We start from the raw sequence: 21,774 nt of genomic DNA on the forward strand, positions 1-21,774 counted from the left end.
GGCCAATATTTTATATTTCGCCTAGGGCCTCAAGTAGTCCCGAGCCGGCCCTGACTATCCGGAGCTAGACTTTGAGGATCCAGAATTCAAAGTCCCTTCAATTGAAGAAGCTCTTCATTATGATACCTTGGAGAATGCTTCTAAAGTCATATATGAAGAAATCCTAGCTGCGGAAGATCGAAAAGCTTCGTCGGATGCGGAGGGCGAGACTTCAGAGCTACCCGCCAATAATGTTGAAGATGTCATAATCATTGATCCAGTAGCTGTGGATGCGAAGGATGCGTAAAATTCCACGTCTTTTCAGGTTGAAGTGGACAAAGGCAAGGAAGACTCCGCCACTTCTTGAGACCTTTAAATGTAAACATTTTTGTCTAAAGAAATAGTGTTTCCTTAGTTTTATTTGTAATGATAGCATTCACTTTTATATATATCTCTATTTTTGCTTGTTTTATTCGAATCTGCTCTTTATTCGCATTTTATGTTTCAGAATCTGTTTGTTTTTTCCATGTGTTTGCTAGTCCAGAATCTGTTTTTTAGGATAGGTGGCCAGTTGTATCCTTTGTTTTTGTCTTCCTATCTCTGAGGAAGACTTTTAGCCTTAAAGGCTTTTTTGTGTTATCTTCCTATCTTTGAGGAATATGATTCGCCTCAAGGGACTTTTGATGTTGCAGTTAATAGTTTGTTGTTAATTGTTTGCTATTATTTGATTATTTATTAATGTCTGATAAAATTGTGATGAATTATTAATGTTAGTATGTAAAATCACTAATATGGAAATATTTTAAATTAATCAATAAATAAATTATGAAAAATATGATATATAGATTGATAAAATAACCTAAATAACTAAATAAAAATTAAAAAAATAATTTATTGAATAAAGAAAAATCTTGTTCTTTCGATAATGATAGGAATAACGTTTAAAATGAAACATGTTTTGTGAAAATAAGAATAATAAATTTGGCAAAATTTAATAAATACAAACAACTTATCTTGAAAAGCTAAAAAATGCTACTATTTCTAACAAAAAGAACAAAAATTGTTGTTTTATTAACCTAAACAAACACTATATTTGCTTAATATGGTTTTGAGTGAAGTGCTAAAAACTGCATCGACAAACATGATTTCCACGTTAAGGTTAAAGTTAAATCGGATTCTAATCTATATCTTAAATATTGATTGACCTGCTAATTAGATACATAACCTGTGCAACTCATGTTATTAAATGCTCTTGTGAATTTAGTATTATTTAAATATATTTTTTAGGTCTCCTAAAGTTGTATGTAACTTGAGTAAACTTGTTTATTGGTTGCACCAGATCGGACTCGAGTAGGATTTATTCGTGCTTAACATGTAACTATATTGACCAATCTAATCTAGCCCATATGGGTTTTGATCGATTTGGACAAGGCGGAGAGAATTAATTCTCAAACCCAACCAATCAAACTAATATTTATATTAAAAAGTAAAGTAACATTAATGTATAGTTATGAAAAATAAAAAAAAATACAACAAACGCAAATTTAATTAGTTTATATATATATATATTAATTAATTAAAATATCAAACTTGGATAAGAAATGTAAGAAAATATATAATATAAGACTAGGGCGGGGAGGGGTAAGCCGAGCTCATATTTTGAGGTAAATTCTAAGCATAAACTCTAAGCTTAACTCTTTTTTATGTATGAGGTGGATAAGTGTAACGGTTTCATATATAGATTTACAATTGAGCGACAAATATAATAATATGGTCATTAATATATTATTTATTAGACCATTTAAAAAATATATTCGTCAACTTAAAAAAGACTAAACATAAACATAGGGGAAGAAGAAATTAACATCACGAAATGTTTCTCTATAAATGAAAATAAAAACATTGAAATGTTATTTTGTATTTTCAATAAATAAAAAACAATAATTAATTAACATAAAATAGTTATTATTGATAACATGGCATTTATTATTATTTTTTGAATGTTGCTAAAATACAACTTCATATTTAAATAGCGGAAGAATAAGGTACCCCAAAGGAAGTAATCCAACTATCTCCATCAATAAATTTTCCGGCAGAAAATTCGGCAGCCTCTTGAGCAGTAATCTTCTTAACACCCTTCCAAGTAACACTCTTTGATGTATCAGCACCAAGTCCTTTGTTCTCATACTCAGCATAGAAACAAGTTTCAGTTCCATATGTTCCCATCCATGGAGACCATCTTTTTGCATTGATCACATTTTCAATATTAGTGTGCATAAAGATAGTCCTTGAATAAGGATTCCTTGGACGGCCTAGGAAAGCCGGATTTGTCTCCTTGACGGCGAGGTAGTCCTTTTCAGCTGTAATGGTGGAGTTTTGGATGATGAAACCAGTTGTTTGCCTTGTGTCATTCCTTCCTTGTGCTGTGATTGTGCATTTCTGAAGATCAATTGGCTTTCTGATCACGAACTTACAGTTTTGGAAAACTGCGGCGGCGTCCCCAAAAACTGTGTCGATGGTGCCAGAAATTGTGGTGTCACGGTAGAATTGGCGGTAAGTGTGGGCGAAAAGGGAGTTTTGGTAGCCATTTATATGGCAGTTGTAGAAGATGGACATATCAGATTGCACCTTGAGTGCTATTGCTTGATGTCCGATGGCTCCGGCTGTGTTTTCGAACCCGATATCCTTTGCTATAAAGTGAGATCCGCTAACAGCTGCACCAAATAAACGAAAACAGATTAGGATAAAAAAAGAAAAAATATATGAAAAATTAAAACTCAAACTCTAGAGCTACTTACAGACTGTGGAGGTCATGATAGGGGCAACACCACTAGCAAAGCTAGCATTTCCAGTGATCTTAGTCTTAGTCGGACCATCTCCGATCAACATGACATGAGTCGCTGCTCTTTTAAAAGTGATCTTCTCCTTGTAAACTCCAGCCTTAACATAAACAACAAAAGGTTCAGTTCTGAAATCAGGAATCTTCTTAATAGCTTCATCAATGGTTTTAAATTGGCCACTTCCATCCTGAGCAACAGTAATATCAGGCTTAATCATCGCCGGAGTAGCAGCAAGAAGTCTCTTTCTAGCAGGAGAAATCCACGTCGGCTCGGTAGCCATATTGGTTGAAAGAAGTTTCCGGCCTGTAATTACTGATAAATTGAAATCACCGAGAATAGAAGAAAGTCCGACGACCATCGCAAGTCCATTGCTTGAAAGCTGACTAGAAGTTAACAAAATTCCCTTCATTTTCTCACCGGCTTTTCCTGTGGTGTTATCAAAGCCATTGATGCAAGTCTGCTGATAAGTAATCGTAGCACTAAGCCAGATTTTGAGGTTATCGAGAAGTTCATCGAGTTTCGTCAGATCAATATCTCCGACCTGTTTAATAGAAACTCGGAGATCTTTAATGGCGGTTTTCATCAATATTTTGCAATTAGCAAGAGCTTGTTTCGACATTGGATCTTTAGCAGCATCTCGCACGGTGGTGGAATTTTCAATTGCCTTTTCAAGAGCTTTAATCGCAGCTTCAAATCCAGCCATAACTAGCTGGTTCGGTGACGTCGCATTTCCGGCGACTTTTGTAAGACTTTGCTCACAGGTTTGTTTATAATCGGTCGGCTGACAAATGGACTGAATTGATTTTTTGGAGGTAGAAATATGGGGGGCGGAACCTGATTCACCAGAGGAACCGCTACCTTTAACTCCGACGGTTACGGCCACAACCATAGCTACCATAATCAAGGAAGAAATGCCGATCACGGCGATCTTCTTCTTCTTGGCCGCACCGTCTTCGTTTCCGTATGCCATTGTTGAATTGATCTGGTGAATACTTTTTCTGAAAAACATTTGGGGTTTTATAGCTATTATCAGAGGGAATTATTTTTCATTAGAGTTACTAATTATAGCTATTACTAATTAGTTTATGGTTTAAGCTTAATTTAAGAAAAACCTGTTTGTTTTAGCTTAAATTTTCCTTTATTACAAAATCCATTATTATCTTGATTCATCTTTCTTAATTTAATCCATTATATATATATATAAATGTTTTTCGATAAATTTGTTCAAAAATTTAATGTTAAATCATTCCGTCTAAATTTTAATGTTCGTAAAATTGATCTTGATTAAAAACGCTAAAATATCCCTAAAATATCCATTATTTAGTATTTGATCCAACTTGTCAACATTAGGGGTAAAATTACACCATTTTAAATGTTAAGTGTAAAATTACTCATGCATGTAAACGTTAAGGTACCTTATATCTATAAATATTAAAGAAATATATGAGTAAATTTACACTTCCTTAAAAACAACACAGCAAATTTAAATTTTATAACAAGTATTTATAAATAGGGTAAATAAATATAAGGTTCATATGTTTTTACCTTATACATTAGTCATAAAATACCAAAATTACTCTTTAATATTTTAATATATTTTAATAACAAAAAATATATATATATATATATATATATATATATATATATATATTTATTTTAATGTAGTAGTGTGGAACTTATTTGTCTCTAAGAAACTGTGTGGATGAGATGAATAAAAAATATAATTTTGTGCAAAAAAAAATACCAATATATTTTATAGAATTTTATAGAATTACTTTGCATGTTTGTTATTAGTTCTGATTCGTGTATTATATTTCTTGCGTTTAATTTTAATTACTTAAACTCCTATTTTAAGTCACCCAACTCTCTGTTCTAAGAATCTGATTGTTCTATTTAAATATCAGTGATTTTTGCTTGTTCTATCCCTGTGGAGACGATAATTTACTATCACTTTGTTACTTGTACCTAGTGCACCTGCTAGAGTCACACCCTTTGGGGGATAGCAGGTTTTTAGTGCCGTTGCCGGGGATAGAAAAGTTAAAGTCGTTTTTTATATATAACAGTCGGTTCTCACCTGTTTGTTAAGTGTGAATTTGTTCAGTCAGAACAAGCAGTCGAAGAAGAAGAACAAGCAGAGGAACAACAAAAAAAACATGGAGAAAAATGTTTCACCCTTACGAATGAAAGAGTATTCAAAGCATTCATTTATGGTACATATGTCATGCATCGTGATGTTGGATGAAGAAGAAAATGAATTTGAGATTAAAGCCTCCATGATAAAAAAGAATATTGTAAGCAATTGTTCAATTTAGTGGATTGCCAAATGAGGATCCTAATGATCATATTTATGATTTTCTTAATATTTGTAATACTTTCAAATCTAAAATGGGTGTGTTTTGACGATGTGATCAGGTTGAAGCTATTCTCATTCTCCTTAAAGGACAAAGCAAAGAGGTGGCTCAATTCTTTGCAACCGGGATCCGTCACAACTTGGAATCAAATGCTTGGAGCCTTTTTGACAAAATATTTTCCACCTTCCAAGGTTGTTCAAATGAGAAATGAGATCTCCAAATTCACCCAATGTGATAATGAGTCACTTCCAGAAGGTTGGGAGAGATTTAAAGAGTTATTGAGAAGAGTACCAAATCACAAGATACCCATTTATATGCAAATATTTTACAATGGGTTGAGCAATGAATGTAAAATTCAAATTGATTTAGTGGCAAATGGTGATCTGGATAAGCTAGAGGTGGAAGAGTTCTATGACTTGATTGAAAAATTAGTGAGAACAAGACATAAATGGCATTCGAGGAGTAATGGTGGAAACGGGAGGATTCATGGAGCAAAAATTGTGTTGCAACTTTCAGAACAAGTTGAAGCATTGTCCAAAAAACTGAAGAAAATGGAAATGACTAATGTTTCGGTTGTTCAAAACATACCTTTAAGTTGTGAGTTTTGTGGAGGAAATCATTAAGGAATTGAGTGTGAAAGAAGAAAAGTGCAAAATTGTATCCAAGAACAATATTACTTTTTGGGAAACTCTTTAAAGCAACAAGAGAATTCATTTGCTAACACTTATAATTCTGGTTGTAAAAATGATTTCAATTTTTTTTCAGGAACAACCAGAAGACATTACCACTCACCTTGTTCTCAAACAGAAAGAATAACCAGAACTTGTTCAAAAGTATGCAAAACCTCTACCACCAAAAGAAGAGCACAAATCCAACATATAGGAGATGATGATGCAATTTATGCAACAACATCAAAATTGAATCAAGAGCTTGTAGACTCGCATGCAACAACTAACCGATATGGTTATCCCAAAGAACAATTAAGTTTCTCCAAGTAAGATCGAACCAAATCCAAGAGAAGGGGTGAAAGCAATCATGCTTAGGAATGGTGAAAAACTGCTCGAGCCAAAGAGAACAACCACAACAGTTGTTCTGACAGAGAACAAGTGGACAGAAGAACAACCAGAGATTGTTCAGATTAAAAATAACGTTGTTCCAGCACAACCACAAGTTTTGATGCAGATGCCCATGTATGCTAAATTCATGAAGGGGCTCTTGGAGAACAAGCAGAAACTTGAAAGTGTGGCCATAGTACAATTGAATGCAGATTGTTCAGCAATTTTACAGAACAAGTAGTCTCTTCCCCAAAAGCTAAAAGATCCATGGGGGTTTTCTATCACATGCTCTATTGGACATTTGAAAATTGATGCATTATGTGATTTGGATGCTAGTGTAAATTTGATGCCATATTCCATTTATAAACAATTTGGTTTAAGAAAGCCACAATCCACTAAGGCTCTTTGCAACTAATGGATAGATCTATCAAGTACCCTAGGGGAATTGTGGAAGATGTGCCCATAAAAGTTGATAAATTTATCATACCAGTTGATTTTATTATCCAGGAGGATTCTTATGTTCCTATAATCGTAACTAGACCATTCTTAACCACAAGTAGAGCTTTAATAGATGTGCATAAAGGCAAATTAATACTGAACATACATGATGAGAAAGTGGAATTTAAAATGAATGGGTTCATGAAAAAATCTTCTTCTTCTTTGCAGGATTTGATCAAGAAAAATTGTTTAAAAAAAGGAAAACAATTTCAAGATACCAAAGAAGAATGCAAGGAAGGTTCAGAGCAACTGCCTGACTTTTCTGAAAATTATTGGTGGAAACAGGAGAACAATTTGGAAAAGCAGCCTACCCTAGTTAAATCCTTAGTGGAAGAACAATCGCAAGTTATTGCATGGCAAGAAGTGGACGGTTCAGATCAAAAGGTTCCATATATTAGCCCACCATGTCCATCATTTGTATATGAACCACCATGAAGAGCAGTCAAAACTAGTGTCCACTCCAAACACCAATTGGAGCATGGTCGTGTCTGCTCCAAACACCAATTGGAGCATGGTCGAATAAGTTAATTTGTTGTTTTAGTTTGTGGAATCTCCCTCTTCTGGTAATGTCTCTAAACTCTTTTCTCTTTGATTGCATAAGTAGAACATGGTAAACAGATTCTCTATCTTTTGTTAGCATTGAGGAAACTGCTAGTTTTATTTTGGGGGTGACTTAGCATGCAAAATGCACCTACATTCATTCAAATTATGTTGCATGTTGAGCACCTAAATGTTATGTGGCTATAGTTGATATCAATTTTAGTGGTCCCCTGTCTTTGGACCCCCCTAAAAACTTTTGCTTGCTCACATAATGACTTTGTAAAGCCTTATTTTCACTAGTGGAAAAAAAGCCATTTGCATCGGTTTTTTGGGCGATGCAAAAGCCCTCTATGCAAATTCATTTGCATCGGTCGGTGGCCGATGCAAATAGTCGAAGCATTTGCATCGGCCCTTTAGAAGGGCCGATGCAAATTAGACTGCATTTGCATCGGTCCTTTAAAAGGGCCGATGCAAATGAGACTGTATTTGCATCGGTCCCCTGTCTTTGGACCCCTTGTGCAAATTGATATGATGGCTTAAGCAATTATTTTGTGGGTCCCCTAGGCCTGATTCGTTAACTTGTCCTTAGTTGTTTTAATTTCAATTGTTTTGCATTTCTCATATGTGTATTAAACTGTTCAATTTAGTTGTTCCGTGCGACTTTCTGCGTAATAGAACAACATGGCCAAGCTGTTCTGTGCGACGACATGTGTAATAGAACAACCTGGAAAAATTGTTTTATGTCGTAATTTATTTATCTTTTCGTCTGATCTTTTCTATTTTTGCAAAAAAAATGATTTTTTTTGAACTTTAAGTAGAAAATCTATGGATCCTTTAACTTCAATACAATCAATCAATTGAAAAATCCAATGAGCTTAAGCAATTGATCCTTTCAAGTGTTATTCACAATGTTATATCTTGAAAATGAACTTTGGCTAATTTTAATTAATGCAAATAGAAGTCAAAATGCAAATTACCTACTTAAGTGAGCTTTGAGCCAATGGCTAGAAAATTTAAATTGCTTTTATTTCTTCTGAGTGAGCTTGCTTGAGTGGTTAAGTCTAGAACTTGCTTTGGTTGCCTTTTCAAAACCACATGATTGATTGATGAGCACAAAATGATTTGGGCATTAGGTTTTTCCGAACTTAGCTTAAAAAGCCACCCTTGTATTTATTTTATTTCACCATGTTTTAGAAAAACCCAACTGTTGAAACACCTTTCCACATGATTTTGACTTGACAAAATTATTTATGTGAATGATAAAAATATTCCAACACATTAAATTTAAATGCTTTGATTTATTCATACTAATGTGTTTGTTCAATGTTGATTTATTTGATTTATAAGACATTAAGATAAATGGCCCAAATGCCCAAAAGAGGAAGTCAAGCCCAAGTCAATAGATCAAAGCCTCACAGCCCAAGAAGACTCAAAACGCCGTCGTACTGAGTGACAAGGTAGTCAGGTCAGCGGCAGAACAGAATAAACTTGGAGACAAAGTATTTCTACTTTGGGTAAAGCTCAGAAGGCGCAGGAAGCTGTCTGGGAGACTTTGCCATAAATGTGGGAACATTCTGTTTCATCTGACGAAAAGCTGCTGAGCACTGGCGAAGATAGAAGATACAAGAATATGATTGGCCGAAGACACTGAGCACGTACTGAGTGAAAGCGACAGGAAGCCGTTTGACTCCAATGGTTATTTCAAAATTCGAAATCACTGGTGCTTGAAGTGTCACTATAAATAGGCCTCTCAGTGGTAGTTATAGAAGTGAGTAGAGGAATAGAGGAAGGTACTCTTGTATACTCAGCTTCTGTTGTAAAAGGTTTCGTGCTCTACCTTTAAAGAGCTCAGTAGAGGATTCAAAAAGCTCGGAACGAGTTCCGGGGACTGGACGTAGGCGGAGAGGCCGAACCAGGATATGTCTGCTGAGTAACATATTTCTAACCTTTAAACTCCTTTATATATTGCTTGCTATAAAACTGACTAAGTAACGAACTCACGCTGAGTTGAGTGCACTAAGAAGCTGAGTTCAGGAATAGACTTAAGTGTTATCTCCTGACTCAAGGAAAGAAGCAGACTTAGTCACCAGTTGACTAAGCTTGTGTCTTAAAACTACTTAGCGCCGCTGTGTAAACCTTTTCTCAAAAGAAAAGAAGTCAGCCTTAACGGATAAAATTTTAAATAGTTCCTATCCCCCCCTTGGAACTAACCTTGTCACGTTATACAGGACCAACAAGTGGTATCAGAGCCTAAAAGCTCATTGAGCAAGATATAACTATCTTGAGCTGATCCCCACAATGGCTGAGAACAGCACTCGTTTCCTCCCAGGAAATCAAACAACTCAGATTCTTCCTAAGGGACTGTCTATTACTTAGCCTCCTCTGTTCTTCGGGTCTAACTACACCTTTTGGAAGAACAGAATGAAAAATTTCATTTAGGCAACAAATATGAGTGCATGGCTTTCTATAGTCCAAGGCCCATTTGTTCCTGTTGAAACTGTTGACGGCCAAACGGTTGTTAAAGCCGAGACTAAGTGGACAGAAGATGACCTCAAGAAGCTACAAAACCATGCTTCGGCTATAAACATGCTTCACTGTGAATTAGATGCTGCAGAGTACAATAAAATTTCAGGTTGTGAGTCAGCACAGGAAATCTAGAAGAAACTAGAGGTCACCTACGAAGGAACCAACAAAGTTAAGGAGTCCAAGGTGAACCAGCACATGAGGTTGTACGAGCTGTTTGAAATGAATAATGATGAAGGAATCTCTGAAATGAACTCAAGATTCACAAACATTATCAACGAGCTCAAAAGACTTGGCAAGATCTTTACTGAGGAAGAGCAAGTCAAGAAGATACTGAGGAGTCTTCCCAAAAGCTGGCAAGCCAAGAAAACTACTGTTGAGGAAGCTCAAGACTTGACCACCTACAAATATGATGAACTCATTGGATCTCTGCTGACCCATGAGATCTCAATGAAGAACTTCAAGGTGAAGGAGAAGTCTGAGGACAAGAAGCAAAAGTCTCTTGTCATGAAAGCTGACTCCACTGATGGGAACTCAACAGACGATGAAGAGATGGCAATGTTCACTAGAAAAATGAAAAGGATGTTCAGAAAGAATGATAAATATTCAAAGAAGCCTTACAAGAAGTTTGACAAGTACAAAGCTGAGTCCAGCGACAACAAGTACAAGAAGGACAGCTCAAAGCCCATCACATGCTTTGAATGTCATCAAACTGGCCATATCAAATCAAGTTGTCCTACCTTGAGGAAGGAAAAGAAGAATAGCAAGAAGGCAATGGTGGCAACCTGGAGTGATAGTGATGAATCATCATCATCAGGAGTTGATGCCACTGAGTCAGCAAAGATCTGCTTCATGGCAGATGAGCTTGCTGAGCCTTATGTTTCTGAGCATGCTGACCCCTCCATTGCATCTGACGATGAGGCACACTCAACTGAGGTAATTTCACTACCCCTGCTCAGAAATGAAATGATAAATGCTCTGAGTGACCTCTACACACTTATCAAAAAGTGTAACAAGAAGGTTAGAGCACTCAGCAGGCGATGTGACGAAATTGAAAAGGTCAAACTGAGTGACCTTGGATATCTTCTCCAAGACAACTCAACTTTGCATAGTAACGTAGAAACTATGCACAAGTTTGTCTCAAAGGTCCAATCAGATTCTAAGAAACTGAGAAAGGGCATCACATCTATTCAGAATCAACTCAAGATTCTGAATAAAAGAAATATTCCTCTGAACACTCAGTACCGAAGTACTGGTCAGCAGAGATGGAATATTCAGCGGAATGTCCAGTGTGACTTCTGTGGGAAGAAAGGACACACCACAAAGGTGTGCTGGCATGCTCAGCACTGGGGTGCTGACTAGTCAGTGAGATATCCCAAATGGAAGGTCAGCTGTGACTTCTGTGGGAAAAATGGACACACTGTCCAAGTGTGTCGTCATAAGATTAAATATGATGCTTTACCTGCTGAGCCTAACAAACAAAGACCCAAAAAGACTTGGGTACCTAAAGATAACTAGCTATATTGCAGGTAAGCCTGAGGTGTGCTGAGAAGTAAAAAATGTGGTACATTGACAGCGCATGCTCGAGGCATATGACTAGTGATGAAACTCAGTTCATCACACTTGTGCGTAAACGAGGTGAAACCGTTGGTGGTAATCCTACTATTGAGCCAGTCTCCCTAGTCAGTGGACTTAAATATAACTTACTCAGCATAGCTCAGCTATGTGATAACGGGAGAAAAGTTATATTTGATAACGCTGGATGTAAAATACTCAAGGGAAAAACAAATGAATTGATTTTAACTGCCCCTCGTATTGATAGTGTCTTTATGCTGAATTTGGAAAAGAAATTTTCGAAAAATGTATGTTTAGTGTCAAAGGAAGAAAATTCCTGGCTATGGCACAGGAGACTTGGTCATGTAAGCATGGACCTCCTGGCCAAATTAGCAAGAAAGCAATTAGTTGAGGGACTGCCAGAACTTAAGTTCGAAAAGGATCAATTATGCAATGTTTGTCAGGCTGGAAAACAAACTAAAACATCTGTTCATAGTAAAAACATTGTCTCAACCAAGCGTCCACTAGAGTTACCACACTTGGATCTCTTCAGACCAGTCCAGCCGCTGAGCTTGGGTGGTAGAAGATTTTCCTTGGTCATTGTAGATGACTTTTCTCGGTACACTTGGATCATCTTGCTGAGTAGCAAAGATGAAACCTTTGAGACGTTTTCAACACTAGTAAGAAAACTTGAAAATGATAAAGACCTAAAGTTAGCTCACATCCGGAGTGATAATGGTGGAGCATTCAAAAACCAACAGTTTGTTGAATTCTGTGAAGCCAGCGGCATTGACCATAATTTTTCTACTCCTAGAACGCCTCAACATAATGGGGTGGTTGAGAGGAAAAACAGAACCTTGGTTGAAATAGCCAGGACAATGCTGAGTGAGCATAGGCTTCCAAAGTACTTTTAGGGAGAAGCTGTCAACACAGCTTGCTACATACTTAATAGGGCTCTAGTCAGACCCATATTAAAGAAGACTCCCTACGAACTTTGGAAAGGACGAAAACCCAACATTGGATACTTTCGTGCCTTCGGCTGTAAATGTTTTATTCTAAATACTAAAGACAGCCTTGCTAAGTTTGATTCAAAAGCTGATGAAGCTATCTTTTTAGGCTACTCAACAAACAGCAAAGCATATAGAGTTTTCAATAAACAAACTCAGGTCTTAGAAGAGTCAGTACACGTTGAGTTCGATGAAACTAACCCTGCAGGAAAAGACAAGCAGCTGACTGAGGATGATCCATACTCAGCACCTGCTGACCAAGAAACAGCCGCTGAGTCACTACCTCAAGGGCTGACCAAAGGTAAAAGCGAAACTCAAATTGTTTTCACTGACCAATCTATACCTGCAGGGATTGTTGAAACACAGCCAGCTCAAGACATCACTCTACCAAAAGAGATCAGAATACCAAGAGGACACTCAGAGAGTGCCATTCTTGATGCTGCTGAAAACACCTTGATGACAAGAAATCAACTCAGGAGATACCTCATCAATGTAGCATTCGTCTCAGTTCAGGAACCAAAGAACTTCTATGAAGCTGAGCACGATGAGTTCTGGATGAGTGCAATGCAAGAAGAACTTGATCAGTTCAGAAGAAATGAAGTGTGGGACTTAGTGCCAAATCCAAGAAGTCAGAAGACCATAGGAACAAGATGGGTCTTCCGCAACAAGCTAGATGAACAAGGGAACGTGGTCAGGAACAAAGCAAGACTTGTAGCTCAGGGCTATAGTCAGCAAGAAGGTATTGACTATGGTGAGACCTTCGCCCCAGTGGCAAGGCTAGAGGCTATAAGAATTTTATGTGCATATGCAAGTTACATGAACTTTTAATTATTTCAAATGGATGTTAAGAGTGCATTCCTTAATGGAGTTATAAACGAGGAAGTCTATGTTAATCAGCCTCCAGGGTTTGAGAATCCCAAGTTCCCAAACCACGTTTATAAACTCAAAAAGGCTCTGTATGGTCTCAAGCATGCACCACGTGCTTGGTATGAGAGGCTGACCAGTTTCCTGCTGACTAGAAATTATGTCAGAGGTAAAGCTGATACAACCTTATTCATTAAGAGGAAGGGTAAAGATACCCTACTGGCTCAGATATATGTTGATGACATTATTTTTGGTGCCACTAATGAGTCCATGTGCAAGGAATTTAGTAAGCAGATGCAGACTGAGTTTGAAATGTCAATGATGGGAGAACTCAACTTCTTCCTTGGACTTCAAATCAAACAAGGGAAAAATGGCATCTTCATCAGTCAAACTAAGTATGCTAAGGAGATATTGAAGAAGTATGAACTTGAGAACTGCAAGTCAATATCTACCCCCATGGGCACTGACACTGTCCTCTGCGCTGACGAAAATGGTAAGTCAGTAGACAGCAAATTGTACCGAGGTATGATTGGCTCTCTACTCTACTTAACTGCTAGTAGACCGGGCATTCAGTTCTCAGTATGCTATTGTGCTAGATATCAATCTAACCCTAAGGAATCTCATTACATAGCTGTAAAAAGAATCCTTAGATATTTGCAAGGCTCAATGAATGCAGGTTTATGGTATCCTAACACTTATGATTTCACACTCATTGGATACACTGACGCTGACTACGGACGAGACAAGCTTGAACGAAAAAGCACCTCAGGAGGATGTCATTTCCTTGGAAGATGTCTTGTGTCTTGGTTCAATAAGAAGCAGTCGTCAGTAGCCCTGTCAACCACTAAAGCTGAGTACATTGTTGCTGGAAGGTGTGTTGCTCAAGTCCTCTGGATCAAGCAACAGCTAGAAGATTATGGTGTTCAGACTAAAATGATTGAAGTCAAATGTGACGACAAGAGTGCCATTGACCTATCAAAGAACCCAATTCAGAACAGCAGGATGAAGCATGTCAGCATAAGGCATCACTTCATCAGAGACCATGTACTCAAAGGAGAGATCAAGCTGATTTATGTCCCAACGGATGAGCAGCTTGCTGATATCTTCACCAAGCCACTGGCTCGTGAGCAATTCAACATACTTAGAGAAGCTATCGGTATGTTTAATCCTCTTCAATAAAATTCTATGCTTAAATTAAACGTTGAGTGATTACCATGCTGAGTGATTTGTGCTAAATTAGTAGATATTGCATGCTGAGTACAACATGATATGAAATCCTCCATGCTGAGTAGATGTACACACTGAGTGTTTATCTTAAGCTGAGTTACTAAGCACACGAGTAATTATACTACGTAAAACTGACTACTCAGAATACCAAACGTATGACATTCTTAGCGCTGAGTAAGAGATCCGTTGTAGAATTAATACTAGCACGCGCATTAAGTAGCCTCTAGGATGATGTAACGTCATCATTAGTAATAGCACGCGCCGTTTCTCGAAATTAATGTTAGTAATAACTGACTTTCGACGGTTCAAATACCCACCGTTCCATCCAACCTATCAAGCCATCATCAATCATCTATAAATAGTGAACGTTTTCTCACTATTCAATCTCTACGCTTGAAATTCGCACTCGAACCTTCATTCTCTCTAAACTTCTGAAATTCAAATCTTCTTAAAGAAACTCTCAAGAACACCATGTCTGATTCCCAGAATCTCTCTGATGACCAATATGAGGATAATCACTCAGACATCAATCCTACCTCCCCACCTGAGCAACAGTATGTTGATACTCCAGAAGATGAAGCCAATACTGGACATGGTCAGCATGACCAACCCATGGACGAGGTCAGCATTCTGGGTGTTGATCCTCACACTGAGCACTCAACTCCTTCTAAGAAAAAGAAGAAGGAAAAGGGTAAGAAAACTGAGGAAACTGAGGAGAGAACATTTCGATCCGTATATTCCGATGTTGAAGGCTTAGACGTTGTAGCTTCACGATGGTTCTCGAAAAGCTTCGTAGAAACGGTGAAACCTTATAGTGACTGGATATCTAAGAACGGATGGACCAAAATATTCTCCCTAAACGGGCTGACCTACCCAAGGCTTGTAACTGAGTTCTACTCTAATCTGTTGGTTGCCACGGACGATATTGATTTTATGGTCACTTATGTCAACAAGAAGCAAATCATCATCGACCGCTCGTATTTAGCTACTCTTTTAGATTTGAAGGACGAGGGAGCTGAGTTGAGAAGAACAAATGACTACAAAAAGGTTAAGTACACCGATACCTTCTGTAAACCTGAAGGGAATGTAGGGGAAGTCTCTTGCACTTCGCTTACTCAGCATCAGAGGCACGCCCACTACTTACTAACCAACTACATCTATCCAAAGGTCAACTCCACATCCTCTGCCTCCAACTTCGAGCAATGCTTCTTATGGCATATGCTCAACTATTAACCCTTGAATATGCCTATGTTCCTGATCGGGGCTATGCAACGAAGCACTGGAGCACTTCGATTGGGCTCACTCATTACCGAAATCCTTAGGGATTACAGAATCAGCTTTAAGAATGAGGAAAGCATATTAGGGACGGAAATCACCATTGAGGACCTCACTAAACTTGCACACAGTCTTCCTTTTAAATTAAAGAAAGGAAAGGATGCGGTGACTGAAGCTAAAGAGGAAGCTGAGCCGACCGGTAAAGGCAAGAAGAGAAAGGCAGCACCCACACTCCAAAATGTCAAACGCCTAAAAGTTATTATGGCTAACCCATCTCCCGCTGAGTCAATCAAAAAGAAACCTCAACCTACCAAAGCTGCCCAAAAACGACTTGCCATTGTTCAAGAAGCTGAGGATGAACAAGAAAACACTGAGTCACCCCTAAAGAGGAAGAGGGTTTCTGAAGTTACACCGTTGGATGCAATTCCTCTGGATGTATCCGTGCCAAAAGATTCCTTCTTTCTGCGAACTCAGGAATCTGCTGAAAGAACTCCACCTTCAAACACTCAACAAAAACAATCTGTCTCCGCTGAGCAGATGAAGAATTCAATCACTGAGCCAAGAGATAAGTCAATTGTTGACACCACTACTACAAAAACTGAGCAAGCTCAGTTTGAGTCATCTGATCTACTTCCATCCTCAAACCCCTCTAAAGATGGCAGTGACAAACGGTACAAGAAGAAGGCATTCAAACCTCCAGTTTTTGACATACTGGATGACTCACCTCTCCATGAGCCTATTGTAAATCTGACTGACTTGGACTTCAACTTCTTCTCTAAGCCTATTTCCAAGCCCTCACCAGTCAAGGAAAAAGAAGCCTCTATTCCTTGTGGCCAGGAACATGCCAAGTCTGCCGACACCGCTGCTACTAGCTCCTCAAAGCAAGTGATCGATGAACCCGCTGTTCAAGAGAAGGAACATACACTGGAGAAATCTCCTGCTCAGGACAATCTCGAGCTGACTCCTCCTCAAGTCAATGTTCAGCTCTCGACTGACACTGAGCATGTAGACAATGCTACGGCACCACTCACCTCTCTTCTGGAACAGTCAGAAAATGTCTCAATTCCTGCAGTTGACCACAACACTCCATCTGCAACTCAAGTTGCTCAAACTTCACCTGATCCAAAGGACAACTCTACTTCTGGTGTGCATTCAGATGAACAACCACCTGTCGCTAACCAAAACTCAGTTCCTGAACCTTCTCCAACTGATCCTATGCAGTTCTTGACTTCTTCCCAATCTGGGAAACGAATCTTACAAGCTGCCCAAGAACTCATCGCAGAAATACAAAGCACTCATGGAACTGAAACTGAGCACAGTTCAGCGGAGCCTACACAATTGAGCACCCTCACTCAACTCCTCACTGAACTAAAAGGCCTCAAAGAGCTCTTATGTGTGCTGACCGAAATGGTAGCTCAACAGCCAAAGCAAGAGTTCGCTACCAAAATGGCAAACCTTCACTTGCACATGGTGCACCATATGGACACAATTGAAGGGAAACTCAACGCCTTAATTGCCGCCAACTCTGATGTGGCTACATCAGCTCAACTTACTCAAGTCCAAACTGAGTTGACCACAACTCGAGAATTAGTTGGCTCTACCTCTCAATGCACAATCGAGCAAATTGCTGAATCACTTCGCATGCTGAATTTATCAAGAGAAGAGATGCAAACTGAACAGGCCAAGACATTTGAAATTTTTCAACTTGCCAAGGCCACCTATGATCATGTCACACATCAGTCTAACCAATGACACCATTATGACGCTGGCCTACTCAAAATGTACCATCAGTCTTACGCCATGATGACGGACACCATGAGCTGGATGGGTAAGTCCCTTCAGTTTATACTCAGCGTCATCAGTTCTCATATGGACATTCCGGCGTCCAACATGAATAGTGGGATCAAGGTCTTTGACGGGCTCAAGCACAGTACGGCTCAAATCCAGCAGTATTTCGCCCTACCGACTCGTGCTGTTGAGTAGGGGAAGTTTTATGAAGCTGTCCCTCAGCCCGTTGATGCTGGCAAAAAGGGGGAGAAAAGCAAAGATAAACATCCAGCTGGAACTCAGCAAAAGAACCAACATCCTGGTTCCACTTCCACTTTGTCAGTTGTCCCCCCTAGCACTCAACCAAAGCCTCCTAGCACTCAACCTCAGCAACAAAACAAGACCAAGCCTAACCAAGTCTCCTTCAATATTAGGCGATAGATTTTTTTGTGTGATCTTGCTTACTTGCTTATGTTGTGTTGTGTGCTAAATATCAATATAAACGTATCTTCACTAAATCAACCTTGTTATTTAATTTTCTTCGCTTTAATGCATATCTGCTGTGTTGATCTAAATTCACAACTTGTCTCAAAATGTCTTAATTGAACAAAGGATCTAAGGATTCACAAACATTGAATTAATCATATACTTGGCCACTGAGTAAAATTACTCAGCCTCAATTAACTCACTCAGCTAACTCCAATATTCGAACTTAATCTTCCGCTTAACTTTGTATCGAAACTGAGTGAAATAAGCCTAGTCCAAGAACTGACCTAACTCTGAACACTGACTTTAGACTTACTTGATTAAACCTTAAAATGTTTAAAGTAAAACTAAGTCAGCGGCTCAACCCTTACGGGGGAGAATCTTAAGAAGTTAAGAATAGGTCAATCATCATGGGGGAGCTCAACACTGAGTTCCTTATTGAATATTTTTTCCAACATCAAAATGGGGGAGTTTGTTGAAACACCTTTCCACATGATTTTGATTTGACAAAATTATTTATGTGAATGATAAAAATATTCCAACACATTAAATTTAAATGCTTTGATTTATTCATACTAATGTGTTTGTTCAATGTTGAGTTATTTGATTTATAAGACATTAAGATAAATGGCCCAAAGGCCCAAAAGAGGAAGTCAAGCCCAAGTCAATAGATCAAAGCCTCACGGCCCAAGAAGACTCAAAACGCCGTCGTACTGAGTAAGGCGTTAGCCCAGCAACAAGAAGGATCGAGAAGCCTTCGACCAAATAGCTTCAAGACGAAGCTAATGAGTTGAGCGACAAGGTAGTCAGGTCAGCGGCAGAACAGAATAAACTTGGAGACAAAGTATTTCTACTTTGGGTAAAGCTCAGAAGGCGCAGGAAGCTGTCTAGGAGACTTTGCCATAAATGTGGGAACATTCTGTTTCATCTGACGAAAAGCTGCTGAGCACTGGCGAAGACAGAAGATACAAGAATATGATTGGTCGAAGACGCTGAGCACGTACTGAGTGAAAGCGATAGGAAGCCGTTTGACTCCAACGGTTATTTCGAAATTCGAAATCACCGGTGCTTGAAGTGTCACTATAAATAGGCCTCTCAAATGCTTCATTCGATGCAGATCTTCAATCAAGTCGAAACGCTGACCAAATTCATACTTGAAGTTCTATGAGAAAAGTAAAGCAAATCTTACATCAATTCCAATCATTGTGTAAAAGTCTAGAGTGATTTTATTCATCTAAGGTGTCTTAGCAATTGTTGGTTAGGACAAACACTTATCATTTCTAGAAGAATAGAAAGGAGAAGCTGAGTACTGGGTTATAGTACTCAGCGGTAGTTATAGAAGTGAGTAGAGGAATAGAGGAAGGTACTCTTGTATAATCAGCTTCTGTTGTAAAAGGTTTCGTGCTCTACCTTTAAAGAGCTCAATAGAGGATTCAAAAAGCTCGGAACGAGTTCCGGGGACTGGACGTAGGCGGAGAGGTCGAACCAGGATATGTCTGCTGAGTAACATATTTCTAACCTTTAAACTCCTTTATATATTGCTTGCTATAAAACTGACTAAGTAACGAACTCACGCTGAGTTGAGTGCACTAAGAAGCTGAGTTCAGGAATAGACTTAAGTGCTATCTCCTGACTCAAGGAAAGAAGCAGACTTAGTCACCAGTTGACTAAGCTTGTGTCTTAAAACTACTTAGCGCCGCTGTGTAAATCTTTTCACAAAAGAAAAGAAGTCAGCCTTAACGGACAAAATTTTAAATAGTTCCTATCCCCCCCCCTTGGAACTAACCTTGTCACGTTATACGGGACCAACACCAACTTGATCCAAGTCTTTCTTTGTTTAACCCCCAAACTATTCCTTAGCCTTTCACTCTTAGTTTCCAAAAATGTCCCTTGAAGTCTACAAGGCTTGCTAATTAATTGTCTTGAGCTAAAGTTGAAATTTTTTTAGAATGTGTATAATTTTTAACAGTGCTTTATTAGAAAAAAAAGAAAAAAAAAAGAAAAAAAAGAAAAAAAAAAGAAAAGAAAAGCTAAGTCTAGATGACTGTTCTTTGTGCTTTTCCAAAAGTAAGCAATATTCCTATTTCTTCATTGTCTACTTGCACTAACTACTCTTCAACTTACAACTTTACTCAATTATCTTTAGCTTGGTAGTCTTTTTTAGCTTAATATTATCCCTTTCCTACCCATTCACCTAAGCCCCGATTCAACCCTTTTAAGGACCATTTGATTGTGCTTATTTTCAATTCAAAGCAGTAGAGTTTTGGCCAATTTGTAAGCTTATGGTTCTTAATTTCAAATGAAGTATCTGTTGAGTGAAAAGAAAAACACATTAAACCTAAATGCTTTGAGAGACTTGCATGTTTACTCCAGTAAGGCATTCTAATTTCAAGTTGTTTTAATTAAGCTATTTAAAGTTGAGGCTCATTACATGCTTTACAACTTCGGTTGAAAAACAAGAACTTTTGATTGAATGGTTGAAGTTGAAATTGCTTGGTTACTTATCTTTTTCTTGAGACTGAAAGTATCTCAACGTTTTTAGGATCCTTGCATTTACTTTTTCCGGTTCTCTAAAATTGTGTCTACTTTCACATTAGTGTTTCTAGTTTACCTTTGGTGTCTTTTTGTTATGTCTTAGTGTTTGATTGAGGACATGCAAAGCCCATTTTGGGGGTGTTTGATCAGTGCAATTTATACCTATATATTTATGGGATGTAGACTCAAATTAGAAATAAACCAAGTATTGCCCCTAAAGTCTTATAAATTGCCTTATTTGTGTAGGTTGTTCTCTAATGCTTTTGCTTGTTCGAAAAGAGTCAAGAACAGTCAAATCAGGAGAGAGAAAGAGAGATCATGTGCAGCAGGCTTGGGAAGGAGGAATGAGAAGTCCCAATGCTGATACAACAAGTTTCTAAGTCAAAAAGTCCTTGCATGCATCTCGAATGGATTATTGAAAAGAGAACATTGTCCTTTTTATAGGCAGACTTGTCTGCTTGTGCTGTTTACTACATGCTATTTTATCTTTTGCTGTAGAACGTCTGTCTGTTATCCCAGACTGTTCTGTCTGTTTCGGCAGACTGTTCTTAGCTGCTGATTTCTATATAGTTGTCTTTACTTTAGTATTTTATTATTTTTCTTGTTTATTTAAACCCAATTTGGGGTGTTGTATCAAAGGAGATCAGAACTCCAATTTTAGAATCATCAATAAGAGAAGGTCTAATATAGACCAAACTTAAGCTTCCTTTCTTCTTGTATTGCATGGTGATAAAGAGTGAGTAGTCACCCTACGAGCTGAAGCCATCCTTAGTTTGGTGGATGTAAGTGGTTTTTCTTCCCTATTATATGCAAGAATATCTTAAGATGATTGTTAGGTTGGTTGCTTAATTCATTATAGGTCTAGCTAGCCTATACGTCGAATAATTGCGGAGGAGACTCGGGTTAGACAACGAAAAATACCATCTAACACGCATTACTTAAGGATGGAGATATGATTAACTAATGTGCCAAGGGTTTTTAGCTTCACCGTTAAAATGCTTTCGTGTTCTTAATGCATAAGAGTCTTTGTGAGCCTACGTTTTACACTAGTTTGCATACTCTTAGAAGAATCTCTGGAACACGGGAGACCTGACCTTAGTGAGATTAGTGGAAGCTAGCTTGGATCTATGTGCATGATATTGTTCATTGGGGAGAAATCTACTTGTTCGCTAGCCGCCTGGTTGTGCTTCCTGCCTATCCTCTATTATCCTGATCCACCTTATAATTACTTTGCATGTTTGTTATTAACTCTGATTTGTGTATAATATTTCTT

The 21,774-nt window shown here is 38.1% G+C and overlaps 2 protein-coding genes across 2 annotated transcripts in view; both read right to left on the reverse strand.

Moving 5' to 3' along the window:
- LOC136217504 (uncharacterized) overlaps nt 1-21,774 on the reverse strand; it is a gene marked incomplete at its 5' end in the record, with an annotated part of 222,921 nt that overhangs the window by 89,977 nt on the left and 111,170 nt on the right. The gene's annotated exons all lie outside the window — the stretch shown is intronic.
- On the reverse strand, nt 2,005-3,791 carry LOC136220235 (putative pectinesterase/pectinesterase inhibitor 28). The gene is made up of 2 exons (XM_066008021.1): nt 2,778-3,791; nt 2,005-2,693 (listed from the first exon to the last, which is right to left on the reverse strand). Exons 1-2 carry the CDS (start codon nt 3,787-3,789, stop codon nt 2,005-2,007), a joined length of 1,701 nt encoding a protein of 566 aa, XP_065864093.1. The 5' UTR covers nt 3,790-3,791.

Source organism: Euphorbia lathyris, chromosome 2 (genome assembly GCF_963576675.1).
Source record: "Euphorbia lathyris chromosome 2, ddEupLath1.1, whole genome shotgun sequence".
Taxonomy (NCBI): Eukaryota; Viridiplantae; Streptophyta; class Magnoliopsida; order Malpighiales; family Euphorbiaceae; genus Euphorbia; species Euphorbia lathyris.